Source organism: Pollicipes pollicipes, unplaced genomic scaffold (genome assembly GCF_011947565.3).
Source record: "Pollicipes pollicipes isolate AB1234 unplaced genomic scaffold, Ppol_2.1 Scaffold_7231;HRSCAF=8579_pilon_pilon_pilon, whole genome shotgun sequence".
Classification (NCBI taxonomy): domain Eukaryota; kingdom Metazoa; phylum Arthropoda; class Thecostraca; order Pollicipedomorpha; family Pollicipedidae; genus Pollicipes; species Pollicipes pollicipes.
The window spans coordinates 45,983,358-45,995,160 of record NW_023597034.1 but is presented as its reverse complement, the minus strand read 5'-3'; the positions used below and the strand labels follow the sequence as shown (position 1 = coordinate 45,995,160).

The window sequence follows — 11,803 nt, the reverse complement described above, 5'->3', positions numbered from 1 at the left end:
TATCATTAGTATATACTATAACACGATTTTCAGCAAAAATTGACATGTGACCTTGCCCGGCAGGGTCACTTTTTGACTTAGCGACATAAGGCAATCAATCGCGAGATCACGTTGACACCAATCGACTGTCTAATTCTGCGAGGTTCTTTCGCTCCTCATTAGGAAACCGCAGTCGGGTTACATCGCCTCCCTTCTCGCTATCAGTCCGCGTTGTGAAAAACGGCGAATCAGGGCGGAGGTTAACAAAATGTAGTGTTCCATTTTATTAATACAGAAAATATCAAGTTGCAAACGAATTACCGAGCGCGGGTCAAGCTCAGCTCCGGAGCTGGACGACCCGGCGTCGAAGCGACACCAGACCGGCCCGTTCAGCCGGAAATCCAGGCCAGAACTGGACGACCCGGCGTCGAAGCAACACCAGACCGGCCCGTTCAGCCGGAAATCCAGGCCAGAGCTGGACGACCCGGCGCCGAAGCGACACCAGACCGGCCCGTTCAGCCGGAAATCCAGGCCAGAGCTGGACGACCCGGACGTCGAAACGACACCAGACCGGCCCTGTCCAGCCGGAAATCCAGGCCAGAGCTGGACGACCCGGCAGTCGAAGCGACATCCAGACCGGCCCGTTCAGCCGGAAATCCAGGCCAGCAGCAATGGACGGTCCAGCATTAACGCCACAGCCCGGTAACCAGAGCAGATAAGGACATGAGAGAGACTGCACGGTGTAGACGAACGCCCCCGTCTACATGGCACTACAAGATGTCAGATCTAGCACACTCACAGGTATGTTAGCAGGCGATCGGGAAGCGGCCAATGTCAACTTTACCAAAATCGGCCGCGCCCAAGGTCCTCGATTTCGTTGGATAAAATCGTAAAACCCAGTTGGCCAAATTGCAAGTCATGTTAAAAGTACATTGAAACACGAACGCTACAGATCAGCGCACCACCTTAGCCTGCTAAACGCATAAATACGGCATTGTCCGATGTCGCATATTTGGAATCGGGTACTGGGTTGTTGATCGCAATCCAAGGTTGAAACATTCCGTTGATAACATCCATTTGCATCGGTTTTCATTGACGACTGTCTTCATGGCCCTTGCTATCATCTGGGGGATCCTCTGATTTCGGTCCTTTGATTCCCACTACGATTTTGAGATTTACAGGGCCAACGCCGTCGTTTCTATGGCTTACGCTGACCGGCGCAACGAGCGCTTTCTCTTTAAATACAAGAGTTCAGAAAAAGTTAATCGTGCTCTGAAGATGGGAAAAAAGGGATACGTTGGATGATAACTTGCATGCTTCGTAGATCTGAATGGCATGCTACATAATAAGATGGATTCAAGCAGCTTTACATGAGCGAATGAAGTCGAGGCGATTCATTTGAACACATAAACAGTTTTTGTGCCAAAACGGATACAGGAGAATACCGTTATGGGAGGGGGACAGACTTCACCTCCGCTTGAGTGTCTTATCAGCCTTGCTCAGCTTGTCCAAAGACGGCCATAATTATCAGATGGAGTGAGAATTTAAAGTTTTAAAATACAAATCGCTTCAAGCCGTCAGTGACAGACTTAAATATGCCAAGAAAAGTGTAAAGATGGAAGTTATTGAGTGGCTTTCTTGAGACCCTCCACCATGTATGGACATGACAACTGAGCCCATTTAGAATACGATAGCTCCGGACTTGGATGGAGTTTAGTCTCAGAGATATTTATGGATGCTTGGGATCAAATACTAGAACATGCCTGACACCAGTTTTGCGCTTCAGATTAATCTCGGCCTGTTGGTGACACGTCGCGTTCGATTCATAACCATTGCCAAAGTTCCAAAAAAATATGCCCGACATTTTCCTTCACAAATTAGCAGGCGTTGTATTGCCTTCAAAGCGGTGACACGTGTTGCTCGTAATGAACATGTGGAGCTTGGGCGATCTCGAACTTTAAACAACCTAGGTTGATCTTTAATGTTGTTTTCAAGCATATCTTTTATGTCTAACGTACGAAAGCTGTTAAAATGTGAATGTTTGTCAACGATTTTTAAATCGGTTAAGCCATTGAAAAAATACTCTTTTCCAGGGTTCACACCCAGCATGCGATTAAAGATTTCCAAGAAGAACACTTCTTGCTCGTTGGTAATTGGTATAATTATCCGTGCGATTAGCACCTAATTGTGCTAGAGCAGGAACGAACAAACATAAACGAGCGTGCTGCTGTTCGTAAGTGAAAGTCAGTGGTTACCAGTTTGACGACGTCACAGGTTGACGCCAGAGCCCCAAAATTTCGAAAATTACCATTCTGGGACACGAAAGCTCAAGAGGGTCGCGTTGGACTACACCTAATGTTCAATGCGGTTTGGAACAATGACGTCGAATTTGGCACCGATCAGCAATACTGTGACGTAATACTGTGCATTGCATGGCCGCGAGACTCCCGTGTTCCAGATCTCTCCGAATCTCGCATCTGTGAACCTCGAACCCTTTGAAATGAGCATACATACGTCAGAACCGTTTGCCATTTTGGAATCCCTTTGACGGCCTTGGCTTTACCAGATGACCTGCCAGTTACGCGCTTACCCCATCCTCTGTCATAAGTATCTCAAATTTCTGGACGAAGAAACATGCTGTTTTATGTTCATTTTATTAACTCACATAAGGTTCCTGCGAAAAGCACCGGCTTCGAGCATAAAATCTCTAGACCTGCATTAGCCGCCGCCCTTTCCAGTAGGTTGGCCATCCCGCCGCGAGTGTTTTCCTCTGTGCGATGTGACATGGCATGGCATGGCATGTCATAACATAACATAACATGGCATGACATGACATGACATGACATGACATGATGTCACAAAGTCACATGCATATCGCAAACTGGAATTCCACTCATGGTATCTTACGCTCATTAAATTAATCGGTTAATATACTGGGCCGCGATGCCGCATGAGAAACAGTGAGCATTTTCTAGGACTGAAATGTGGCGAAATTTGGCAAGTACCGCTCTTGGCGTTAGGCAATAGGTACTACGAACTATTCGTGATGTAACACAGTGACAGTCAGAGTAGCAAACTTAATCCAAACCCGAGACCTGATCACGGGCATCGCACCGTTTACAATCGCTGTATTACATTATCAGCTAGATGCGGGACTTGGGCGTTTGCGCTTTTATGGGCTCCGATTTACCTGGGCGACTCAGGCTAGTTTTTTTTCCCACGGAGCGCCCACAGCATCTTTTCGAACCCTGATATCGAGATTGAAGTCTGCTTGGCATTATTCGCACTTGTTCAGGCTCATTTCAGAGTGTCTAGATGATGAGTGCTGATGCCATTAGTCTTGGAGGAAGACAGCGTCACTGCCCACTTCAGCCAAACATCGGCCCAGTCACAGAGCGACATATTCGCACTGAGCCCCCGGCCATTTATCCATCAGCTACATTTCTTTCAAAACCCTTTCCTAGAGTCCCATCCGGGCGATGCATGGAGCTTGAATTCGGACGAGTCATACCAAAATGATGCTTACAATAAGCTGTCTGGAATCAGGGCGCCAGCTCGAAGGATTTGGAATGTACCTGCAAGAAAACACCGGAAGGGGGCGGGGCAACACCATCACACGTGAATTTAGGCTCCAACACTGACCAATGCCACAATATTAGATGTTTTTGGTTAGACTATCTGACAAATTTCAAGGGTGAATAGCAATCGCCCATCCTCTGCCCTGAACAGCAATCGCCCGTCCGCCAACAACGCAACGAGCGGTAGCGCACCAGCTGATCGCGCTGAAAACGGCTGGCAGGCGCGCTTTCACGCGCCGAACCACCGGCGGCGGCTGCCACTAGCGCAGCACGCCACGCCCGTCCAAAGATCACCATAAACATCGGCGTGCCGCCGGCACCGGCGCGCGCCCGCCGGCCCGACACCGCGCGGGGGGAGGTCGGTCCCAGCGCCGCGCCGTGACGCGGGGCGAGCAGACGGCTGACGAAGGGGCAGCCCACACTCGACCCGCTCGCGGCGCGCGCCCGGTTAGCGGCCCCTGCAGCGGAAGCGACTCGTTCAGCGGCCGGACACGAGGACAGGAAGAGCGGCCCGGCGCCGGCGGCTGGGCCATGCGGGGGGACGGGGGGCGTGGCGCGACAGCGGCGACATACGGCCTCGTCGACAGTCGTTACTGGACACCGGTGACATACCAGCCTCCAGGGAGGGGCTGCTGCGGTTGGTAACCGGTGGGTGAAGGCCACGCCCCCTCGCCCGCTCCAGCCAGAGACGTCGATGAGCCACGTAAACAAACGCCACCAAATTACTCTAGTGTGCGCAGCATGAACCCTACGCACCATTGCTGTAGCGACGGGAAGGGGCATAGGGGCAGTCTCAGATGGGGGGGGGGGGGGCAGCAGTTTTGAAGGAGAGTCCCCCCCCCCCCAGGAAACTGGTGTTATGCTAATGCCAGGGTACAATAATTCGGCAATATACACTGTACCGTCAACGGACCGTGGCTGGCCAGGACGGTGGCCCCGACGGCGGAGAGGAGCAGGACTAGAGTGGACAGGAGTCGCAAGAAATGTCTTCATTAGGTGACGATTCATGTTTAGTTACAGAGGCGATTCGTGTTTATTTCCAGACGAGACTTTGGCCATGCGCCCTTGTAACATCTGGCATGCCAATAACAAATCATGCATGTCAAGACGCATGCAAATTTTTAGGAAACTGGGAAAGACATGTTTGTCCATTGGTGTGGATGAGTCGAGTTCATAAAGCTGTGGTCGAGAAGAACACAGCTGTAAGCATACATGACGTAGAAATTTTAGTTCCCGCCAAATATTCCATACACTAGGGCCAGACAATATAATCAAACTCCAGCCCCCACAGCACCCCCGGCGCCAAGCTCACCCCCTCTACGAAAGGTCCCTAAAACAGTAGCTAAGCCCGGATCCCCCTTGAAACGTTCCCACACCAATGTTGTGAACAGTGCGAGCAGCAAAAAATATTACGCCCTCAAAGGTTACCTGTTTCCATGTTCAGTGTCTCACACGAAAACACAAGGCAACTGCCGATGGAGACCGGCCGGACGCGCTCGCGCTCGGCAAACTGCAGTGTAGAGTTGCTGGCCAAGGTAAGCACAATGTGGCCAAGTCATCAACTGCTGACCACGTGATAAAAGCATTTGAGCCGAGTAATTTGTCACGTGACACGCCAATTGCATGGTGTTTGTTATCACTTTTCGCGGGTTCTCAGCACAAGGGCAGTCACGAAAGACACATTCGTGTACAAAAAGCGCAAAGGCCGGTCGGTAAACACGAGCACAACTGTGAAAATACGCCTTTCACCGCCGGGAGGCGTTTGTTTCACCTGTGCCCGACAAGGGGCCTCTCAGGTCACATGCTATCTCAACAACTGAGCATGCTGGAACCAGGCGCGAAAGGGTATCGGATAGCTTTCGTAAAACTACACCAGACTGGCGTCGATGGACATCAATGCATGCTGTTATTGACGTACCAAACCGAGTCATGGGGGTAAAGTGGGTGGGCGCGTGTTTTCTGTCATCAAGGCGGGAAATATCTTTGACAATGAGCTGTGGCAGTGGGGCAGTGTCGGAAAACTTGACGTTTCCTGGCACAATGTGTACCAGGGAATTTTGTACTCCAGGATTGTGACTAGGTAAAATGCGATATTTTATGCTCCATCATGATGCAACAAAAACCGTTTTGGGAGAAACTCATTGCATCTCTCTGCTTCAGGACAAAGATAAACCAGAAGGTGCAACAGCTTGAGACTTGCTGCTTCCATCATGAGACATGCATTGATATCTGCAAGAGCACAAATCTTACACCTACCAGACTAAGATGCCCAGTAGCAAGCAGCCTGTGTTGCCACCTAGGTATATGATAAACCATGTGTGGAAATGTGAAACATAAAGTGTGTGAACGTTGAATGGAATTGCCTTAGAGCAATACCGGGAAATGAGAAACGAGTAGCAGAATTGCACCGGTCTGAAGATTAGTAAACTCTCACTTCCTATGCCCTACGCAGACCAACTCAGACTTGAACATGACTTAACCTACCATTGACGACGAACCGCATTAATTGCCAAGGATGCAATGAACGGTCGTAGAACACCACACAACCAAGCACCTACCACAGGCGGCCGCCCACTCACGTGCCACCACTGTATCATGGCAATGCAAATAAGAGAATCACTCACAATTTAGCGTCGGAAACGTCTCTACTATTCAGCGGCTTGCGCCCGCCTCCCAGCTCAGGTTGGAGGTTGAACATAGCAAAACTTTCCAATTGGTTTTAATGATTTGACTCCTCCTGACTGATTTGTGAACAGCATAAACATTTTGCTCGCGCTCATGCCTTGACAAAATTTGTAACTATTTGGAGGAAAGGTGTATAGAAATGGGCACCACGATTATGGCGAATGACTTATTAGTACTCATCCAGAACCGCCCTGTGGTTGGATTTTTGGCCACTTCCTGGTATCCGGAGTACAAAAATGTAATAGCAGCTGGGGATTTATATCAAATCTAAGTTGTCACTTAACGGCGCGAAATTAGAGCTGATAATTCAAGCTTTACAAAAATAGACTTAAAGTCGAAAACGTTGCTATAAATGGCCAAAAACTGTTCGGAGACAGCCATCTCACTCCGGCAAACACACCAGGACACCAGAGTAACATGAGCCCATAACTTTGGCCCGGCAAATTAGGAAGAAGGGTTTATTAGGACAAAAACATCCGCAACATAAATTATCATATTTCGCAATGATATGGGTTAAAGCGCGTCAACATCCATAAATACATTATATTATCCGCCGGAGTGAGCGGAGTGACTGACTCCGATCCCTTCTGGCCGCCCTGCACGGGCCTGTCAGGCATTGTACTTGCGCTGACTCGGTAAATCGGTTAAGAGTGCTGCCTGTGTCTATTATTCGGCTGGGACGTGCGGGCCTCGTGTGTTGTCCGGGAGGTGGAGGGCATGGATGTTTAGCCATTTTTAAAGCCAGTTAGCTGGTGGAGCGTGAGTAGCGTGCCCGTGGTGGAGCGTGAGAACCGTGACCGTGGTGGAGCGTGAGTAGCGTGATCCTGGTGGAGAACAAGTAGGCAGCCGTCTGTGGGACGTTCATTTGTGTTTTTTGTGTACCGTTTTTCTCTGGCTGTGCGTATCGTAGCCACCCACCATGCTGGAGGGTGTATAAGCTCGGTGTGTAGCCGCCCTCCATTTTGGAGCATGTATAAGTCCGACGCGTAACCACCCGCCGTTTTGGAGGATGCATACGCACAGCCTTTCATAAATTGCAAACCCACATACATGCACCTGTGCTTCATAGTACAGAGTCTGAGACCGTGTTGTTTCAGTGTCTCACGTTTAATACTGATGTTTCCTTTCAATTATTTTACATTAATTGCGGTATATGAAAAGTGGCGCTTTTGTTCAGTGCCACCCATCGTACTGTTATCTCTCAAAGATAGCCTAAATAAAGTTGTGATAACCCACGGTACTCGGATATTTTTGTACTTATTATAAAAATTTTGTTCTCCGCTGCCAGGATTTTTTTTTGAATTTCCAACACTGCAGTGGGGAAAGTAAAACACGGCCGGTGGCAGACTGAGGCATACCCAGATAACACCAATTAATCGCGTGACCTGTGGCCCGTGACCTGCAATCCGTGGCCCGTGCCCCGTGTCCCGTGACCCGCTAATATGTGACCTGTGACTCGTGACCTGTGACCTGTCTGGGGCAGGTCATGTGGATTAACCCTTGTACGCACGGGCCCCACTCCGTGATCTAAAAAACCACACAGGGTAGGTTGACGAGGCAGGTGACGCCAGGTTTAAACCAGGAAATGAATGTCACGTGCCATTCCCGACTCCCATATCTTTCTTCATTTGGTGCATTTGACCACAGCTGGCCTGGGCTGACGTCATCTAATTGCATTCCACAGAATAGCATCACCATCCATTTGCATCGCGCCATTTACGTGCCTGATGGACCACGGGCTATCAGTAACCTGACCAGGCGTCGATCTGAAGCATCTCAGCGGCACACCAGAGCCACCGACGATGTAACTGCACGGCAAACGAGCGCTGTTAAACACCCTCACTTAGAGTGCGTGAAAAGGGCATTTCCCTATCGAGCCGTAGCGGCGTGGAATCGCCTCCCTGCTGCAACGCGCCGGAATAAAAACTCACATGAGTTCAAGGGCAAAGCAATGTCTTGCATCCGAGCACTTCCATAAATTGACCAACTGGCCATGAGGTGCAACTGCTGATTGTATCACAAGTCGCCCATGTCTTTATAACATCGCATGAGCATCGCTGGCGTTGCGTTTCATTTGCATATGTTGCGTGTTCTGTGTTGATCTATGTAGTATGCACTGACGCGGCGTTAGAATAGCCACTCGCTGGATTTCGTCAAGGTTCGCAATAATAATAATCCAAAATGGTGACACAGGGCAGAGTACACAAGCAGGGAACACCTTTAAAACACACAGTGTTCCATCAGCGTGTGCTATCTGGCGCCAGAGCGCTTCATACGATCGACAAAACCCTGACAAAGAAGCCATCACCGGTGACCGACGAACGGTAGTCTTTAAATTTTCCAGAGCGCACGAGTTTAGATAACTCGGTGGCCGAAAATGTTAGGACACTGGATATGGTTATTCTAAAGATACCTCAGGAAATGGGTGAGTCGGAAAGGTCACGTATTGCGGGGTACATTTTCAGTTTTACACTCACAAAGCCTCCATTTATGAGACCTTTTTCAAACGGGGTATTTCCAGGGAGCCTGTTTCCAAACGCGTATTTCAGAAAGCCTACCCCCATAAAACTTAGCTCAGAGCACCTGCGTTTATAAACCTAATTCCATAACGTCAATTTCGACAAGTGTATTCGCAAAGCCTATTTACAGAGGACTAATCTTCAGAAAGCCTACGTTAGAAGGCCCATGTTTGAGAGACCTACATGCAAAAGGTCGACTTTCCGAAGGTCTGCGTACAGAACATATCCTTGCACAGGATATGTTTTAAGAATGCCCGCTTCTAGAAGCCAAGTGTACAGCAGGCTTGCTCATACAGGGCGCGCACTTAGAAGGCCTACTTCCACACACTCGTATTCTTAGATGGAATGTTCCACATTCGAATATATTGAAGCAAGCATCAGATAAGACGAAATAAGCTCACTTTAAGTGGAAAAACTGCTCTTGACAACAAAATTTATCTATTGAACGAACATGCTCCTCAATACCTCATTGTCTGATTGCGTCACGGGACGTTTGCACGAAAGGACTCACTCGTAGTTCTCCGAACTCTTGAGAGGTGGCCCGCGGCAATGCTGGATGTGTGCTGAACCGGATATCGTTAGGTGCCCGTATTTTGGCCCTTTCTCGTGGTGTTCTGGCATATTCGTCCGCGAGTTGAAGACGCTTACATGCATTTAAATGCTCGCTTGTAGCGCTATTATTAAGATGGCAGACCGTCGGATGGTCTGGTGACAGCCCTGAACAGCGTCCTCCTCCCACAACCGAGGGATGGCGGACCGGCGGGTAGTCTGGGCACAGCTCTGAACAGCGTCCTCCGTCCACAACCGAGGGACGGCAGACCGGAGGGTGGTCTGGCGACAGCCCTGAATAGTGTCCTCCTGACACAGCCGAGGGACGGCAGACCGGCGGATAGTCTGGTCACAGCCCTGAACAACGTTCTCCCCCCCCCCCCCCCCCTTTGCACTCCACCGAGGAATGGCGGACCGAGCTAGCCATACGGACCTGAACACTACTCCACATCATGACGCCACTTATCATTACTGTGGCATTAAGGCACGATTACAGTCCTTAGTAATGGATGCGCATGCCTTTCTGCAATGCCAGACACAGCCAGGCAGAAATACGGTGCGAAGTGCAAGACGAGCCTCCAGTCACGCGCCTGGAACGCGCAAACTGGCACCGGCTGCTATCCGTGGCAGGAGTGCGGTACATACCCGAATCTTCTTGGCCTTTCTGACTTGGACCCAGGGCCACTGCAGGATGCAGTAAATCGGGATCGTGATGATGTCGTAACACATGACGATACCCGATATTACGAACACGGCTGCGGAGATGATGCGGTCCTTCATGGTCGGCGCCTGCAACAGGGTGACAGAAGGCGTCACATCGGCGAGTGTCGGCCAGTAACGACAGGAGACCCTTCACTGTCGATGGCTGATCCCATCACCGAGGCGTAGGCCAGCCCACGCATCCATGAGAGCAGAAACCCAAACGGAAAGCAGTAGAGCCATATATGCGATCGTCCACTGGAAGTAGGGGCGTGGCAGACATAACATGACCGAAACAATACTTATCATGTCCTGAACGCATACGCATGCCTTGAGCGCAATGAGCACGCCCTGAACGTCAGATGCCTACGACAATAAGCGCCCTGACATTTCACAAACTACCTCAGGTGCTCAGGTGTCACGTCTACCCGCTCAGCGTTACACCCAACTAGGGTTCGCCGGTCACCACATCCGTCGACGGTGCGTCCGTCTGCCCGCCTTCAGCGACCGTTTGATGATTGGCATGGGAACACCAAAACCAGACGGTGATACCCACGGCACTCGTCCAACTCCGGTAATCGACGGCGTATCAGACCGCGCACCCCTGATCACCCAACTCGCCCCCCTCCCCCTCCCTCCCTCCCTCGTCAGCACTCACCATCCTCCGCCTGCGTGTGGACTGGCGACGGGACGGGGGAGGGGCGGGCACGACCGAGCGCGGAGGAGTCCGACGCTGCACTGGCGCAGCCCGGCCGCCCGGACGGGCCGGCCGCGCCGGCCGCGCCGGCTACCGGGCCAAAGTGTGGCATGCGCCGGACCGCCACCTCGCCCCCGCATGTGGGTGTGGGTGTATACGTTGTACATTAATGTATACAAGGGTGGTCATAGGCATAATTGGTTGCCAACTACAGCAGACTAGGTGCGTTTATGACCTTGCTGGTCCTAGTTCGCGGTTTTTTTACCTGTAACTATGAGTGCAGCTCGAAACGTCGGTTATTAGCAGCATTATCAATGCTTATTTAATGACGTTATTTAATCACCATCTTTCTGGACAATGAAGACAGATAACTGCCAGTATCAGAGCATCGACCTCATGCTACTGGAAACACTGGAGCATAGCACCTTCTTTGCTTATGTCTTGTTTTCAGCGATTGACACAAAATATCATCAACGTTCAGCTGATGGTCTAAGTTTCGATCAAATCGATGGTCGTGTTCTGCACGAAAAAGTTGCGCATTGTGCATGCAGTCAAACACAGCAAATACCAGTTCGTTTCCCTTCGTAGTTTTCCGAATTACACGATCAAGACATTGCAAAACTAACGTTTGTAAAGTGCATGATGTAATTCAGGGTATGCTACTGCACGGCTGATAATTATTTTTTTAAGCAGGCTCTAATGGTCCCAGGTATATTCTTCGGAGACGGGGTGGGGGGGGGGGGGGCTGTTTTTTAGTCGCATGTCGTATAGCGGCAGTTGCGTGAGCTGCTTATTTTGCACGTTGATGGGTGCCATATCTCTGACGTTCCATGTTTTAAGTGCGACAAGGCGTTTAAAGTCTGTGGAATGTGCTAATGTGGTAGTGTTTGTGACCAACACAGTTCTGGTGAGTATGGCGGCGTGGTGTTCTTTTCTCATCGACTGTCCAGCAAGGGCGTTCGCATTTGTGTAAAATAGCGCAAAGAAGCAACCGTCTCCCCGAGAAATTTCGTTCGCTTTTTAAGTGTTTTTCGGGCAAAGACTTTATGTCGTTGTCAAAGTCCGAATTTGCGTATCCATTATTGGTGAGTATCTGC

General features: G+C 50.2%; 1 protein-coding gene across 1 annotated transcript in view; it reads right to left on the bottom strand.

Moving 5' to 3' along the window:
* The window catches only part of LOC119110741 (long-chain-fatty-acid--CoA ligase 4), a gene marked incomplete at its 3' end in the record, with an annotated part of 21,178 nt that extends 10,447 nt beyond the window's left edge, over positions 1-10,731 (bottom strand). The window contains 2 exon segments of the mRNA XM_037234663.1: positions 9,956-10,099; positions 10,668-10,731. Coding sequence (XP_037090558.1) covers positions 9,956-10,099; positions 10,668-10,670 — 147 coding nt within the window.
* Between the last annotated feature and the right edge of the window lie 1,072 nt (positions 10,732-11,803).